The sequence below is a fragment of the Abramis brama genome (assembly GCF_963993115.1).
Source record: "Abramis brama genome assembly, chromosome: 5".
Lineage (NCBI taxonomy): Eukaryota > Metazoa > Chordata > Actinopteri > Cypriniformes > Leuciscidae > Abramis > Abramis brama.
The window spans coordinates 884,996-904,310 of record NC_139967.1 but is presented as its reverse complement, the minus strand read 5'-3'; the positions used below and the strand labels follow the sequence as shown (position 1 = coordinate 904,310).

The following is a 19,315-nucleotide window of genomic DNA, read 5'->3' as shown; positions in this document are numbered from 1 at the left end:
ACCTGCTCAAATAGCACAAAAAGCAAGAAAATACAGTGTTTTAACTCAAATGCTGGTTAATATTGTGTTTATAGGAATTCTGTCCATTCATTGAGCTTCACGAGCGTCGCTAGCATCACTTCACTGTTTATTCACCGCACAATAATAATAAAATCAGCACATCTTACGTGTTTTGAGCCTCTGAGGAGAACACAGTGTGAAAGCAGAAAGCTTTAAGAGTCCAGAAGGTTAAATTCGGCTGTCAGTCACTGGTGTGTTTGGATTAGTTGTTTCTGTAGAGTAGAATCGAAACTGGTGCTGTGCTGCGTCTGCGCATGCGCAACAGATCTACATCTCATTCCTCTGACGTCACTGCAGCAACATGTTGTGCGGAGATCAGCGGAGTTTATTTAAAAAAAATGTTTATTAACTTTCAAAGAAATAAACAGACATTTAACATCAAACAGAAGTGAATGATACATATAACAGATTTTTCCATTTCTACATACCCGTGTTTCAAGACATTCTTGATCAATTTACATATTTTCTTGTAGGTAAAGTAGGCTATAAAGTTGTCCAGAATAAGAGATGTTTTTATAGCCTACATTAAAAATGTCATGATATCTCGCAAGCATTCTCAACTCAACCATGAATTTTATTAATGACAAAACATTGTGTTGCTGCCTTACATGTTTAATGTTGATCTTTAATTGATTATAGGTCTGTGACAGGTTTTATTTTTAGAATAACTGTAGCTTTATAATGCATGGCAAGATCATTTGTTTGAAAATTAATATAAAACATGATTTAAAAAAAAAAAAGTTCAATTATTTAAAGTCCCCATTTAGTCAATAATTATATCCCTTAAAACTCATCTTTGATCACCAAAATTACATATTTAAAGGTTTTTTTTTTGTCTTCATGCCTTAATTTATCTTGAATGTAACTCGACACCCTTGCCTCATTTAGTATGCGCGGTTCTATGAATATGCAAATGAGCCCCGCCTCCACTCACTCACTCAGCTCAGAGATCCACTGGTTGACGATCACACGTTGATCTGATTGGTTACAAGGTAGTTTGTGACGTCAGAAACACCAGCAATTTCAAAGTGTGTTTTTGAGACTGTCTTTGGTTCACTGCAGTTTTAAGGAGAAAATACTCAGCAATGGTGTCGACTTATGAATTTACACATGGTTTGTCTTAAAGTGTATTAAAAACACCACATAGACACATAAACAACATTAAAAGCTGGATTTACACCACAGGGGGACTTTACATTACTTTATGAATGGGAAACACCCTATGTTTCTGTAATGTCTGTCAACAAATGATTGACTGATGAATGAAGGGTTTCAGCTCTTCTGGTCTTTAGGAGACTGAAATCATAATGTCCGCGTCAGTCGCTGTGAAGGACAGTTTTCCAGTTGTCTGGAAGGCTGAAGGGAAGCCGCTTCTGTCGTCTCCATTTCGCCCTTCGGTTCTTAAACCACACCTAAAACAATCACACAGTTATTATAGAGACTTCCAGCATTAATCAGGTTTGCACAAGTCAGATCCCAGCTAGCAAAAATATGTTGTAAGAACGTTCTGCTAATGTTCCCAGACAGCAACATAGTGTCGGCCCCGAGCACCCACGGAAAACGTCTCGGGTTACGTCTGTAACCCTTATTCCCTGAGAAGGGAACGAGACACTGCGTCGTTAAAAACGACTCTTTGGGGATGCTCCCTGAGCGCGCGCCTCTGAAGTATGAATGAAACAATTCCAATCCTGATTGGTGTTGCGTCATGACGTAACATGTGACGGCATACCCGGAAGTATAAATAGACACCGGCACACACACGCGTTAGCCTCGTGATGAAGCAAGCCGCTCCCAGGCATGAAGGGGCGTGGCAAGGCGACGCAGTATCTCGTTCCCTTCTCAGGGAACAAGGGTTACAGACGTAACCAGAGACGTTCCCTTTCGAGGGAACTCGCACTGCATTGTTAAAAACGACTCTTTGGGGAACGAATGCCCATTATGCCACGCACCGAAATGCCTGCCCCTGTGTGAAACTGTATCAGGCACAAGCTAGGGCGAGAGCACCCGCGCACCGGGCGTACTAGGGAGGTGCAGACTATAAAACCTGATAAAAGTGTGTGGGGTAGCCCAACCGGCTGCCTCACAGATCTCCTGGAGGGGCACCCCCGAGTAGAGGGCCCTAGAGGAAGCCTTGCCTCTAGTGGAATGAGCCCTTATGGCCAAAGGTGAAGGCAGATTGCGCACCTGGTAGGCCGAGACAATAGCCTGTACAATACAATTACTGATTGTTTGCTTGGATGCAGGGAGCCCCTTCTTAGGTGACCCAAAACACACTAACAGTTAGTCCAACCTCCTCCAAGAAGAGGACCTCTCAAGGTAAATACTCAGTGCTCTGACAGGACAAAGCACGTGGAGTCTCTCTTCTTCTGCCGACACATGTGGTGGAGGATGAAATGCCTGCAGGACCGTAGACCTTGCCATGTTGGAAGGCACCTTGGGCACATAGCCAGGTCTCGGATGCAAGATGGCCTTAACTCCTCCCGGGGCAAACTCCAAGCAAGCTGGCGAAACTGCCAGGTCTTGGAGATCTCCCACCCTTTTAAGCAAGGTAATGGCTAAGAGAAAGGCCATCTTAAATGTCAAGTCCTTAGGTGAAGCCGACTGAAGTGGTTCGAAGGGGGCCAGGGATAACCCTTCAAGAACCACCGCCAGATCCCAGGTAGGAACTCTGGTCCTGGTTGTCGATCTCATCCTCCATGTACCACGGAGAAAACGTATGACCAGCTGGTGCCTCCCCAGCGACCCATCACTTAGTGGTGCATGGAAAGCCGCAATGGCAGCCACGTACACCTTAAGTGTGGAAGGGGTGAGATCCGCAGAGAAACGATCTTGAAGGAATTCCAGAACAGAAGCCACTGGGCAGTTAACTGGGTCTAACTCAAGTTCTCTTCACCAGTGGAGCTGGATGTGATAGGGAAAACCACAGTGGACAGTGGGTCGTCTCTCGAGACGCAAACAGGTCCACTTCCATAGGTCCAAACCTCTCCAATATCAACCTCACCACCTCCGGGTGAAGTCTCCATTCCCCGGGCCTCAGCCCCTGTCTCGACAGGATGTCTGCTCCCTGATTCTGAACCCCCGGGACATACATTGCTCTGATGGACAACAGCTTGCCCTGGGACCAGAGGAGAATCTGATGCGCCAGTTTGTATAGAGGGCGCGATCTGAGACCCCCCTGTCGATTCAGATAAGCGACCACCGGCGTATTTTCTGACCGTATCAAGACCTTTGATGTCTGGGAGGAAGCTCCTCAAAGCTCTGAACACAGCCAACATCTCTAGGCAATTTATATGCCAAGAGCGATGATGGTCCTGCCACAGACCCCTGGCAAAGCGGCCTTCCATGACCGCGCCCCAGCCAGTGAGGGAGGCGTCTGTCGAAACAGTTTTCTGGCGACATGACGCTCCTAACACTGGCCCTTGGAACAGGAACCAAGGTTTCTTCCATATTAATAGGGAATGAAGGCATCTGCACGTGACCCTGATTGTATGGAAAGGATTTCCCCTCTGGGAAAACCCCTTGGCTTTCAGCCACCACTGAAGGGGCCTCATGTGTAGAAGGCCCAAAGGAATTATGTTGGATGCCGCCGCCATGAGGCCCAGCAGTCTTTGAAATTGCTTTACAGTGATGGCCTGGCCTAGCTTTATCCCGGACACCATGGCCAGGATGGACTCGATACACGTAGGAGACATATGTGCCCGCATCGTAACCGAATTCCATACGGAATTCCGCTTTTCTTCTTGTTGAGTCTCAACCCCAGGTTCTGAATGTGGCCAAGGACGACATCTCGATGCCGAACTCCCATTTCTCGAGACTGGGCCAATATGAGCCAGTCATCGATATAATTCAGTATACGGATGCCCTGAGGCCTCAGTGGAGCCAGAGCTGCATCCATACACTTGGTGAACGTGCGGGGAGAGAGTGCTAGGCTGAACAGAAGAACCAGATATTGGTACGCTTCGCCCCAGAAAGCGAACCTCAGGAACCTCCTATAACATGGAAGGATGGAGACATGGAAATAAGCGTCTTTTAGATCTATCGTGACAAACCAGTCCTCAGATCTGATTTGATTCACAATGATGGGAATAGTGAGCATCTTGAACCTGAACCTCCTCAGAGAACGATTCAAGTGCCTCAAATCTAAAATCGGTCTTAACCCTCCATCCTTTTTTGGAACTATAAAGTACCGGCTGTAAAACCCGGACTCCCTGTCTGGAGGAGGAACACGTTCTATGGCCTCTTTGATCAGCAGAGAGTGTACTTCTTGTTCCATTACCCAAGCCTGCTCTGGAACCACTGCAGTCTGCACCACCCCAGCGAACTTGGGTCTGTACCTTATTTTTATTATACGCAGGACCCATGCAGATGTATTGGGAAGACGTTGCCACGCTTCTGCAAAATCTACTAAGGGAACCAACCTCTCGAGGCTGGACTCGGGTATTTTTTGAGCACTGTTCTCGACCACCTGAAGCGGAAGACCGGCAGGAATTAGCTGAGACTGACTTTGTGACCATAATCGATGCCCGTTTACAAATTTTTGGGACGAATGACACCGTGTGCATTCGCTGGATGTGGCCCGAAGCGCCCTGGACGGCAGGAAACCGACATTGTTTTCCTGAGGGCTCCGCTGCGAAAACAACCTCGGTTGTTCTCGTTCGGGGGGGACAGCCCTCCGAGATCCTACCACCCTGGTTAGGACCTCTTCCCCGAAGCCCGCTTCACCTGAAGGACGTCCCTCAGGTCTCCCTTCTGGCTAGCAGACTTCGAGTGAGAGTGTTTCCTCTGTTGCCAAGCTCCCCAGGGAGGGGCTCTAGAGGCAACGCTCTCCTTCTGCTCTTGCCTGTATGAGGAGCTCGTAGACGCTTTTCTGGCCAGCCTTCCAGGATTTGGATTTTGAGTGACGAGGGAGATATTGCTGAAATGCCGCAGATTGTTTCCTCGCCTCCTGAAACCTGTCGACGACAGTTGTAACTGCGTCACCGAACAGGCCAGAAGGCGAGAGCGGCGCATCCAGGAGAAAAGTTTTGTCTTTTTCTTTTATGCCTGACAAATTCAGCCACAGATGCCTCTCCGTGGCTACCAGAGCTGACATGGAGCGGCCGATAGCGCGGGCCGTCTCCTTAGTAGTCCGGAGAGACAAATCTGTGGCTTTGTGAAGTTAAGCAATATCTTCAGGCGTAGGTCCTTCGCCCTCATCCAGATCCTTTAGTAGGTCGGCCTGGTATTCCTGCAAGATGGCCATAGTGTGCAGACATGAACCAGCCCGACCTGCCGCCATATATGCCCTGCCCACCAATGCAGAGGTATCTCTACATGGTTTGCTGGGCAGCGCCAGGGCTTTTAGGGATGATGCCGCTTCAGGAGAGCGGTAGCTGGCAAAAGCCTCCTCCATCTGCGGCATCTTCCCATACCCCAACTCTCTCGCGCCTACCACATGGCTATAATCCACAACAGAAGGATAGGAGACACGAGATGAGTGGGGTTTTTCCCATGATTTAGAGATCTCTTTATGCAAATCAGGGAAAAATGGTAAGCCCCGGCGCTGAGGTTGTGAGCGGTGCTGCAGGAAGCGCTCATCCAGCTTGCTTTTATTTTGCACTTCCTACTTATCAAGTGGCTAGTTGATGTTGAGTCTGGCCACTGCACGCGTCACAACCTCAACGAGCTCCTCATAAGCGGGAACGTGAACCGGCGAGTCTAGTTCACGTTCATCCGCCTTGATGCTGAGTACATCCACTTCCTCAGAAGCAGACAACTCAAGCATCGGACCCTCGTCACGGGCAGAAGAAGCCGCAGTGCGGGCTTCTGCACCATGAACGGGGGCTTCAGAACCTTCAGACGAAGAATGAGAAAGTGCCGCAGCAGTCTCTTTCTCGTCTGCAAGGTCTCTTTGCGAACCCCACGATCTGAGTCGCCTCAACGGACGCGGGACCTGAACCGCGGGGAACGCGAGCCTGGCCATCCTCATCAAAGACGGCCAGGCGGGAGCGCAGCACTCTGATGGGAAGTGCCTCGCAATGACTGAGAGCTCCTCGAGAGCTGCCCGGGCTTGCTGCACTCCCAAACAGTCCACACATAACTGATGCGTGTCCCCACCCGTGATATATCTAGGGCAGGGGTGCACACATTTCTTGAACTGCTCACTCGCCATTCTTTGCTTAGATACGTTTGACAAACAAGATAAGACACACAGAAACAGAGAGCGCTTCTTGAAGAGCGAAAGCTAACGCGTGTGTGTGCCGGTGTCTATTTATACTTCCGGGTATGCCGTCACATGTTACGTCATGACGCAACACCAATCAGGATTGGAATAGTTTCATTCATACTTCAGAGGCGCGCGCTCAGGGAGCGTCCCCAAAGAGTCGTTTTTAACGACACAGTGCAAGTTCCCTCGAAAGGGAACTACGAGATATTCTCCATTGATTTTAACCAATAAAAAATCGATTGCATCTGATCTTTCAGACACGATTATCTTCATCTTTTTTATAGTTTATTTGAGGTCGCTTCTGTGGCATTATTTTAATGACAAATGTCGTGAGCGCATCCAAGTAATGCGCGAGCACAAATCTCTCAACTCACAGGCGGATTTACTTCACTCTATGGAGTGTGTGCACTAGTCACCCACCGGCAGAAACATATCGCCGCCTATGGACAGATGCACTTTTATGATGGACAGATGCACTTTTATGATGGACAGATGCACTTTTATGATGGACAGATGCACTTTTATGATGGACAGATCCACTTTTATGATGGACAGATGCACTTTTATGATGGAGAGGTGCACTTTTATGATGGATAGATGCACTTTTATGATGGATAAATGCACTTTTATGATGGATAGATGCACTTTTATGATGGATAGATGCACTTTTATGATGGACAGATGCACTTTTATGATGGACAGATGCACTTTTATGATGGACAGATGCACTTTTATGATGGACAGATGCACTTTTATGATGGAGAGGTGCACTTTTATGATGGATAGATGCACTTTTATGATGGATAAATGCACTTTTATGATGGATAGATGCACTTTTATGATGGATAGATGCACTTTTATGATGGACAGATCCACTTTTATGATGGAGAGATGCACTTTTATGATGGATAGATGCACTTTTATGATGGATAGATGGATAGATGCACTTTTATGATGGATAGATGCACTTTTATGATGGATGGATGCACTTGGAAGAGCCAGGATATTTTTTAATATAACTCTGACTGTATTCATCTGAAAGAAGAATGTCATATACACCTAGGATGACTTGAGGGAGAGTAAATCATGGGCTAATTTAAATTTTTGGGTGAACTATCCCTTTAATAGGAACAAGAGTGTACTTTTGTAAGCTGTGAGTTTAAGGGTGAAAGATGACGTATGAATAGTTGTGGATGACCTCGACTCTCTCCTCGCGCAGGTGTGTGCGCTGGGCCAGATCCTCTCGGGTGTTGATGTCGGGATACTGGTTCTGCCGGAACAGATCCTCCAGAGCCTCCAGCTGTTCCTCGGTGAAGATCGTGCGATGCCGCCGAACCCTCCTCTGAACGTGAGCAAGGCTGGATGATTCTGCAGCAGGAGCCGGGTCTGCGAACATCCTCGGACCCCAAACTACAGCACAGAAAACACACGTCTGCACATGTTACACCCAAGAAAACACACGTCTGGACACATTACACCCCAGAAAACACACGTCTGGACATATTACACCCCAGAAAACACACATCTGGACATATTACACCCCAGAATCAACACGTCTGGACATATTACACCCCAGAATCAACATATTACACCCCAGAATCAACATGTCTGGACATATTACACCCCAGAATCAACACGTCTGGACATATTACACCCCAGAATCAACATATTACACCCCAGAATCAACATATTACACCCCAGAATCAACACGTCTGGACATATTACACCCCAGAATCAACATATTACACCCCAGAATCAACATGTCTGGACATATTACACCCCAAAATCAACATATTACACCCCAGAATCAACACGTCTGGACACATTACACCCCAGAATCAACACGTCTGGACATATTACACCCCAGAATCAACATATTACACCCCAGAATCAACACGTCTGGACACATTACACCCCAGAATCAACACGTCTGGACATATTACACCCCAGAATCAACATATTACACCCCAGAATCAACACGTCTGGACATATTACACCCCAGAATCAACATATTACACCCCAGAATCAACATGTCTGGACATATTACACCCCAAAATCAACATATTACACCCCAGAATCAACACGTCTGGACACATTACACCCCAGGATCAACACGTCTGGACATATTACACCCCAGAATCAACACGTCTGGACATATTACACCCCAGAATCAACATATTACACCCCAAAATCATCATATTACACCCCAGAATCAACACGTCTGGACACATTACAGCCCAGAATCAACACGTCTGGACACATTACACCCCAGAATCAACACATCTGAACATATTACACCCCAGAATCAACACATCTGGACACATTACACCCCAGAATCAACACGTCTGGACACATTACACCCCTGGACACATTACACCCCAGAATCAACACATCTGGACATATTACACCCCAGAATCAACACATCTGGACACATTACACCCCAGAATCAACACATCTGGACATATTACACCCCAGAATCAACATATTACACCCCAGAATCAACACGTCTGGACATATTACACCCCAGAATCAACATATTACACCCCAGAATCAACACGTCTGGACATATTACACCCCAGAATCAACATATTACACCCCAGAATCAACATATTACACCCCAGAATCAACACGTCTGGACACATTACACCCCAGAATCAACACGTCTGGACACATTACACCCCAGAATCAACACGTCTGGACATATTACACCCCAGAATCAACATATTACACCCCAGAAAACACACGTCTGGACATATTACACCCCAGAATCAACACGTCTGGACACATTACACCCCTGGACACATTACACCCCAGAATCAACACGTCTGGACATATTACACCCCAGAATCAACACGTCTGGACATATTACACCCCAGAATCAACACGTCTGGACATATTACACCCCAGAATCAACACGTCTGGACACATTACACCCCTGGACACATTACACCCCAGAATCAACACGTCTGGACATATTACACCCCAGAATCAACACGTCTGGACATATTACACCCCAGAATCAACACGTCTGGACATATTACACCCCAGAATCAACACGTCTGGACATATTACACCCCAGAATCAACATATTACACCCCAGAATCAACATATTACACCCCAGAAAACACACGTCTGGACATATTACACCCCAGAATCAACACGTCTGGACACATTACACCCCAGAATCAACACGTCTGGACATATTACACCCCAGAATCAACATATTACACCCCAGAATCAACATATTACACCCCAGAAAACACACGTCTGGACATATTACACCCCAGAATCAACACGTCTGGACACATTACACCCCAGAAAACACATGTCTGGACATATTACACCCCAGAATCAACATATTACACCCCAAAATCAACACGTCTGGACACATTACACCCCAAAATCAACATATTACACCCCAGAATCAACATGTCTGGACACATTACACCCCAGAATCAACATATTACACCCCAGAATCAACACGTCTGGACATATTACACCCCAAAATCAACATATTACACCCCAGAATCAACATGTCTGGACACATTACACCCCAGAATCAACACGTCTGGACATATTACACCACAAAATCAACACGTCTGGACATATTACACCCCAGAATCAACATATTACACCCCAGAATCAACACGTCTGGACATATTACACCCCAGAATCAACATATTACACCCCAGAATCAACACGTCTGGACATATTACACCCCAGAATCAACATATTACACCCCAGAATCAACACGTCTGGACACATTACACCCCAGAATCAACACGTCTGGACATATTACACCCCAGAATCAACACGTCTGGACATATTACACCCCAGAATCAACATATTACACCCCAGAATCAACATATTACACCCCAGAAAACACACGTCTGGACATATTACACCCCAGAATCAACACGTCTGGACATATTACACCCCAGAATCAACACGTCTGGACATATTACACCCCAGAATCAACACGTCTGGACACATTACACCCCAGAATCAACACGTCTGGACATATTACACCCCAGAATCAACATATTACACCCCAGAAAACACACGTCTGGACATATTACACCCCAGAATCAACACGTCTGGACACATTACACCCCAGAATCAACACGTCTGGACATATTACACCCCAGAATCAACATATTACACCCCAAAATCAACACGTCTGGACACATTACACCCCAAAATCAACATATTACACCCCAGAATCAACATGTCTGGACACATTACACCCCAGAATCAACATATTACACCCCAGAATCAACACGTCTGGACATATTACACCCCAAAATCAACATATTACACCCCAGAATCAACATGTCTGGACACATTACACCCCAGAATCAACACGTCTGGACATATTACACCCCAAAATCAACACGTCTGGACATATTACACCCCAGAATCAACATATTACACCCCAGAATCAACACGTCTGGACATATTACACCCCAGAATCAACATATTACACCCCAGAATCAACACGTCTGGACATATTACACCCCAGAATCAACATATTACACCCCAGAATCAACACGTCTGGACACATTACACCCCAGAATCAACATATTACACCCCAGAATCAACACGTCTGGACATATTACACCCCAAAATCAACATATTACACCCCAGAATCAACATGTCTGGACACATTACACCCCAGAATCAACACGTCTGGACATATTACACCCCAAAATCAACACGTCTGGACATATTACACCCCAGAATCAACATATTACACCCCAGAATCAACATGTCTGGACACATTACACCCCAGAATCAACATATTACACCCCAGAATCAACACGTCTGGACATATTACACCCCAAAATCAACATATTACACCCCAGAATCAACATGTCTGGACACATTACACCCCAGAATCAACACGTCTGGACATATTACACCCCAAAATCAACACGTCTGGACATATTACACCCCAGAATCAACATATTACACCCCAGAATCAACACGTCTGGACATATTACACCCCAGAATCAACATATTACACCCCAGAATCAACACGTCTGGACATATTACACCCCAGAATCAACATATTACACCCCAGAATCAACACGTCTGGACACATTACACCCCAGAATCAACACGTCTGGACATATTACACCCCAGAATCAACACGTCTGGACATATTACAACCCAGAATCAACATATTACACCCCAGAATCAACATATTACACCCCAGAAAACACACGTCTGGACATATAACACCCCAGAATCAACACGTCTGGACACATTACACCCCTGGACACATTACACCCCAGAATCAACACGTCTGGACATATTACACCCCAGAATCAACACGTCTGGACATATTACACCCCAGAATCAACATATTACACCCCAGAATCAACATATTACACCCCAGAAAACACACGTCTGGACATATTACACCCCAGAATCAACACGTCTGGACACATTACACCCCAGAAAACACATGTCTGGACATATTACACCCCAGAATCAACATATTACACCCCAAAATCAACACGTCTGGACACATTACACCCCAAAATCAACATATTACACCCCAGAATCAACACGTCTGGACATATTACACCCCAAAATCAACATATTACACCCCAGAATCAACATGTCTGGACACATTACACCCCAGAATCAACACGTCTGGACATATTACACCCCAGAATCAACACGTCTGGACATATTACACCCCAGAATCAACACGTCTGGACACATTACACCCCAGAATCAACACGTCTGGACATATTACACCCCAGAATCAACATATTACACCCCAAAATCAACACGTCTGGACACATTACACCCCAAAATCAACATATTACACCCCAGAATCAACATGTCTGGACACATTACACCCCAGAATCAACATATTACACCCCAGAATCAACACGTCTGGACATATTACACCCCAAAATCAACATATTACACCCCAGAATCAACATGTCTGGACACATTACACCCCAGAATCAACACGTCTGGACATATTACACCCCAAAATCAACACGTCTGGACATATTACACCCCAGAATCAACATATTACACCCCAGAATCAACATGTCTGGACACATTACACCCCAGAATCAACATATTACACCCCAGAATCAACACGTCTGGACATATTACACCCCAAAATCAACATATTACACCCCAGAATCAACATGTCTGGACACATTACACCCCAGAATCAACACGTCTGGACATATTACACCCCAAAATCAACACGTCTGGACATATTACACCCCAGAATCAACACGTCTGGACATATTACACCCCAGAATCAACATATTACACCCCAAAATCAACACGTCTGGACACATTACACCCCAAAATCAACATATTACACCCCAGAATCAACATGTCTGGACACATTACACCCCAGAATCAACATATTACACCCCAGAATCAACACGTCTGGACATATTACACCCCAGAATCAACATATTACACCCCAGAATCAACACGTCTGGACATATTACACCCCAGAATCAACATATTACACCCCAGAATCAACACGTCTGGACATATTACACCCCAGAATCAACATATTACACCCCAGAATCAACACGTCTGGACACATTACACCCCAGAATCAACACGTCTGGACATATTACACCCCAGAATCAACACGTCTGGACATATTACACCCCAGAATCAACATATTACACCCCAGAATCAACATATTACACCCCAGAATCAACATATTACACCCCAGAAAACACACGTCTGGACATATAACACCCCAGAATCAACACGTCTGGACACATTACACCCCTGGACACATTACACCCCAGAATCAACACGTCTGGACATATTACACCCCAGAATCAACACGTCTGGACATATTACACCCCAGAATCAACATATTACACCCCAGAATCAACATATTACACCCCAGAAAACACACGTCTGGACATATTACACCCCAGAATCAACACGTCTGGACACATTACACCCCAGAAAACACATGTCTGGACATATTACACCCTAGAATCAACATATTACACCCCAAAATCAACACGTCTGGACACATTACACCCCAAAATCAACATATTACACCCCAGAATCAACACGTCTGGACATATTACACCCCAAAATCAACATATTACACCCCAGAATCAACATGTCTGGACACATTACACCCCAGAATCAACACGTCTGGACATATTACACCCCAAAATCAACACGTCTGGACACATTACACCCCAGAATCAACACGTCTGGACATATTACACCCCAAAATCAACACGTCTGGACATATTACACCCCAGAATCAACACGTCTGGACATATTACACCCCAGAATCAACACATCTGGACATATTACACCTCAGAATCAAAGCATCAGAACACTGTTTTCATCAGAAACAAACGAGGGTTATGTCACTCTTTAAGGTGACATAGTTACATCAAATAAGTACTGAGTAAATTTAATGAATTATGTACGAGATATGGTTTGGTTTAGTAACTTGTAATTATGCATAATTTACTGTTAATACTATAGTAAGTACATATAGTAACGTGCAACTACGTCACCTTAAAATAAAGTGTTACCAAGAGTTATTATAGTTAACTAAAACATTAAAATAAAAAATTGCTACTTGAAATAAAATAAACGTTAACTGAAATAAAATACAAAAAAACGTAATAAATTAATATAAATTAATAAAAAAACTATACAGATGTTTTTTTTAATACAAAAATATAAATGACAAAAATACAACAAAGTTACAAAAACTTTAACAAAATAAAAAATATAAAAATCATTTTAAATATTGATTCAAACTATAATAACATCTCAATGACACTAAAATAACACTGATTTACACCACAAATTCATCACACAAATGAAAAAATATAATACATATAATACAAAAAAACAATCTTTCATGTTCATTATGAAGTGTTATCATTTCCTTCATGCATATTTATATGATTTATATTTTCTGTGCTGTATCACAGTGAAAAGTGTCTGTCATGCAAAACATTTTTACTAAGACGCATGAGATCCTGGAGTTTTTCCTTAAGGATTCAAGGACAAGGAAGTCGAAGAAGAAAGCCTTGTAAATGTTAAAATTAATATTAACTAAGATTAATAAATGCTGATTCTCATTTCATGTTAACTAATGAACCTTATAGTAAAGTGTTCCTGTCAAGACATTTTTGAGAGACACGCATGAGATCCTGGAGTTTTTCCTTAAGGATCGTGCATCTCCAGCGAGAAGTCTTGAAGAAAGCCGTGAGATATTAATCTTGGGATTGCAGAAAGGAAAGAAAGCATGTCTTACGGTGAATGATCTCTCCACAGTGAGAACAGAAGCATCCGTGAGTCTCCTGATTCCCTGAGGATCCCGAGGCCAGTTTCTCCTCACAGGATCCCGAAACATGAGGCTTTTCCAAGATCTGGTCTCGGTTCTCCAAGCCAGCGCTCAGAATGCTGTCAATGCTGAACGAGAAGCGCTTCGTGTCCATGAACACGTTCCTCTGGCTCTTCTGGACCCAGACTGAGGAAAACACACTCATATACGAGCCGGGTCGCTGTCAAACCCCCATTTACCAAATAGATTAAAAGCAAGGAGACAAAACCTAATCCTTCTATACAGCCGAGCGGGAAAAAAGTATAAAGTGTGTGAAAAATCCCAGCTAATCTGGGCAGTTTTGTGAAGGTGTTAGAGAGCGCAGGAGATTCAGGTAATCTGGCTTTACTGACGAGAAATCTGATTTCACTGTATCAAACGAGACGTCTGAGAGCCGGAAATCCTCATTGTTGTGCCGAAAGATAAATGTGCTGCGATTCTCCGAGAGGATCAGCTTCGGATTCGGTGTTTGCATGAGATTTGCTGCGTGTCAAACCTGTTTAACCTTCCCAGATCCCAGCATTTACTGACCGGGCCTTTATTCGCTTAAAGAGTGTTTTGGGGAACCGTGATGCTTTATAGGTTTTGATTTATACGGAGAAACTTGGAAAAACACAAGCATAAATGCTTCATAAAACCAATAAAACAAAGTGTTTCTGTCTCGTTCTCTAAACATTCTTAAATCAAGATACAGTTACTGGAGAAGAAGCAATGACTGAAGATACTGAGACTGGTTTAATGAAAGTGAGTTTGTGCTTAAAACAAGAACTAAATTCTGGTGCATTTTGATGCATTTTTCAGAAATGTAATTATTACTGTCCGAGCAACGGGTTTCAGATCCTGCTCTAATATCCTAATATCTAATCAAGAAGCAACATGATAAGATATTAAGACTTGTTTAATGAAAAAAATGATCAAAATTAAGCGAGTTTGTGAGCTTTAACTCCCTTAATTTTGATGCATTTTTCAGAAATGTAATATCTTCAGTCATTTTTCTTCTCCAGCAAATGCATCTTGATTTAAGTATGTTTTAATCGTACTGGAAAACTGAGAAATGTATATATTTTTTAGTTATGTTAGTTTATATTTTCTTGGTCAGTCGCTGTGATGCTTCTGTAGGTTTTGCTTTAAGGTGAAACTTGGAAAAAAAAACATGCATTATGCTTCATAAAACACTGAAAAAAATGATTTGTTGAATTTAATAAAAAAAAATTATTTTAGCTACATTTAAACAAATGCATTAAGTTGAACTATTAAGTTCAACTTAATGCATTTGTTTAAATGTAGCTAAAATCAATTGTGTGCAACCACTTACAATACATTTTTTTTATTAAATTCAACAAATCATTTTTTTCAGTGAACCAATACTGCAAAAAAAAAAAAGAAAAGAAGAAAACAAGCAAAAAAAACATCTAAACATTCTGAACTTGTTATAAGCATAAACTCCCTTAATTTTGATGCATTATTCAGAAATTGTATATGTTTTGATATTCCTGGAAAACTGAGAAAGAACATTTTTTTGCCATTGGTTTATATGTTCTTGGTCATGTTGTGTGACTTTCTCCGGCCAGAACTGTGGCTCTCCTTGATGATTTCTGATGCTAAAAGTGGAGCTGTATCTCAATCTGAGACGGCAGAAAGACTGGAGCGCGTCTGGACTCGCGTCTTATCACCGACACACAGTCCTTCAGTGTCTCTCCTTCCACAGAAAGACATATTGTACATGTTCTATTCATTCTCCACAAATCCTTTGTGATCATACAAGTCCGCACGCATGCTTTTTATCAAGGAATTAATGGATTTTCAAAATCTGTCTTAAGCCACAGCGATAAGGAGGATCAAAACTACAAATAAACAGCGTCTGTCCGGCTTACTGATATTCATTTGCTTTATATTGTTGAGATTAGGGTTTTTAGTGTTGATCGGGATTGATAAACTTTTGCCTCTCATAAATTATAAAAATGCATGTAGTTCCATAATATGCTATTAATTCCAATGTACTGTTATACATTTATTTCTATATTTCAGTGTGTGCTTTATTATATTAATCTGATTATATCTTTAAATGCTTTAAGTGAACGTTTCTGCTATTAGCAAACGGAAAAGATTCATCTCTCGTCTCTCTTTGAAAGCTGGACAGAGAAGCTCAAATATATGATAAATGATTCCCCAACTTCCATTGGTGTTATTATTCCACATTTATTTTATGCGAGATCTTTAAAACAACATCAGGAAGCTGATTTGACTAGATATGCAGGATAATATTGGCTGATATCGGTTCATTTTTAATGTTATATAATCCGATATATTAAAGCTGATAAAAAATGTATTGTTTGCTTCAGCTGAGACTCTTCAGATCAACATGATGGTTTTGAATATGATTGGAATCACTTCAAAAAAAGGAAAATATTGTAAAGTGCAACAGTTAAGTCTGTCATATCGGCTACTTAAAATTATAAATAGAACATTATAATTGTGTTTTCGGGACATGGATTTTTTGTTTTTGTAATCAGGCTCTCAAAAATGACATCAAAATGTGGGTTTAGATTTATCGGCCGATATATCGGTTATCGGCTTTCAGATATAAAGAATTATCGGTTGTCGGTATCGGCCAGAATCTCCATATCGGAGCATCCCTAGACTTCACGAATCATCCAAACATGCAGCTGTCAAACATATTGCACATTCATAATCAAGTATATTTGTATAGCGCTTTTCACAATACAGATTGTATCAAAGCAGCTTCACAGTATTAAAATAAAATAATACAACAAAGTTTGTTTCTAGTGGAATTTATTGATTGATAGAATAAAATTAAATATCCCCAAAATATCCCCAACTGAGCAAGCCAAAGGCAACAGTGGCAAGGAACCGAAAAACTCCATCAAGTGACCTAATGGTGTCCTAAAACTCCATCAGGTGACCTAATGGAGAAAAAAAACCTTGGGAGAACCCAGGCTCAGTCGGGGCCAGTTCTCCTCTGGCATTTATGAACTAGAGGCCGGTGTAACGGTCACCAGCTGGAATGCCCTTGAGAGCCACCAGAGGGCACTCCACATAAGACTATTATCACTCACAAACTACATTTCCCAATACTCTCTGCCCGGACTCACTCACCGCGAAGTCTTGTTTGTGTCACACTGCATTTCTGAGCATTCTCCTAGTTTTCGTGTTTCTTGGTTCTTGATATCTTGCCCTGTTCCCTGGATTACTCTCTTGCCTCTGGTCCCTGCCTGCCTGCCTGCCTGCCTGCCTGTTTGTTTGTTTTGTTTGTTTCTTTGTTTTGACTACCTGCCTGTGTATGACCCTAGCCTGTACTTTGGATTACGCCTCTGGATTGCCCCAGCCAATAAAGCTGCATTTGGATCTCCTACTTCGTGTCTCTGAGCAGTTTCGTGACAGACTAACAGGATGATGAGACAGGTGAATGCAATCAGTGAATGAGGTACAGGTGAATGTGATCAGTGATAAGTGATGATGAGTCCGGGCAGTGAGTTATGGGAAATGTAGTTAGTGAGTGAATATGATAGTCTGATGTGGACTGCCCTCTGGTGGCTCACAAGGGCAGCTTCAGCTGGTGATCGTTACAGCCGGATTGTAGTTTGAAACTGTGAGATTAACAATATTATATGAATGCCTGGCTGAAAAGATGCGTCTTTAATCTAGTTTTAAACTGGGAGAGTGAGTCCGAGCAACGAACAGTATCAGGAAGGCTATTCCAGAGTTTTGGAGCCAAATGTGAAAATGCTCTCCCTCCTTTGGTGGATCTGGATATCCTAGGTATGACCAAAAGCCTTGAATTTATTGATCTTAAAGAGCGCGATGGATTATAGGGTGATAGAAGATCCGTTAAATAGACTGGAGCTAAGCCGTTTAGGGCTTTATAAGTCAGTAGCAATACCTTATAATTAATACGGAACTTTATAGGTAGCCAATGTAGAGATGATAAAATCGGTGTTATATGATCATATTTTCTTGATCTAGTAAGAACTCTAGCGGCTGCATTTTGGACTAACTGTAGCTTGTTTATTGAGGATGCAGGACAACCAGCTAATAAAGCATTACAGTAATCTAGTCTCGAGGTCATGAATGCATGAACTAACTTTTCTGCATCAGAAACTGATAGCATATTACGTAGCTTAGCAATGTTTCTAAGGTGGAAAAAGGCTGTTTTTGTAACATATGAAATATGATTTTCAAAAGACAGGTTACAATCGAGTCATCTGAGCCTCAAACGACACAGTAGCGGTTCAAGACATTTAATGATGCAAGAACATTTTCACTGGTGATATTTTACAAAAACAGGGTCTTTTGTGCCACTGAATATCCAATCAAACCTAGTCAAACGCTGAGAGACTTCATTTCCAGCTTCATACTGAGATATTTACAAAAATAAAGCATCTTTTAATCGAAAAGATGCAGTCAAATGTTCCAGGGTCCAGTTGAATCGAGTGAAAGATCGGGAGTGAACGCCGGTGTGTTCGTTGGTTCATTCTCTGCAAAGTTGAATGACTTTTTTGTCTCAGGTCAGAATTTTTACATTTTAATGACAAGTCAACATTTTATGTCATAATTCTGACTTTTTATGGCAGTTTTGACTTTTTATATCATTCATAATTATGACTTAAATCAGAATTATAACTTTTTTATATTTTAATTATACTTTTTTTTATTTTATT

The 19,315-nt window shown here is 42.8% G+C and overlaps 2 protein-coding genes across 4 annotated transcripts in view; both read right to left on the bottom strand.

The window, feature by feature from the left end:
* The window catches only part of ythdc2 (YTH domain containing 2), a 47,885-nt gene extending 47,565 nt beyond the window's left edge, over window positions 1–320 (bottom strand). Inside the window, exon 1 of one of the 3 annotated variants that reach the window (XM_084114919.1) lies at window positions 168–320. The gene's annotated coding sequence lies outside the window, so the exon portion shown is untranslated. The remainder of the gene's footprint in view (window positions 1–167) is intronic. The other 2 variants (XM_084114920.1, XM_084114921.1) reach the window with 2 other exon arrangements.
* Window positions 321–7,424: 7,104 nt separating this feature from the next.
* On the bottom strand, window positions 7,425–14,802 carry LOC311083038 (homeobox expressed in ES cells 1; the record flags this gene model as incomplete). Its single annotated transcript, XM_084114288.1, has 2 exons — window positions 7,425–7,675; window positions 14,568–14,802. The coding sequence occupies 2 exons, from the start codon at window positions 14,800–14,802 to the stop codon at window positions 7,425–7,427; spliced, it is 486 nt and encodes a 161-aa protein (XP_083970414.1).
* Between the last annotated feature and the right edge of the window lie 4,513 nt (window positions 14,803–19,315).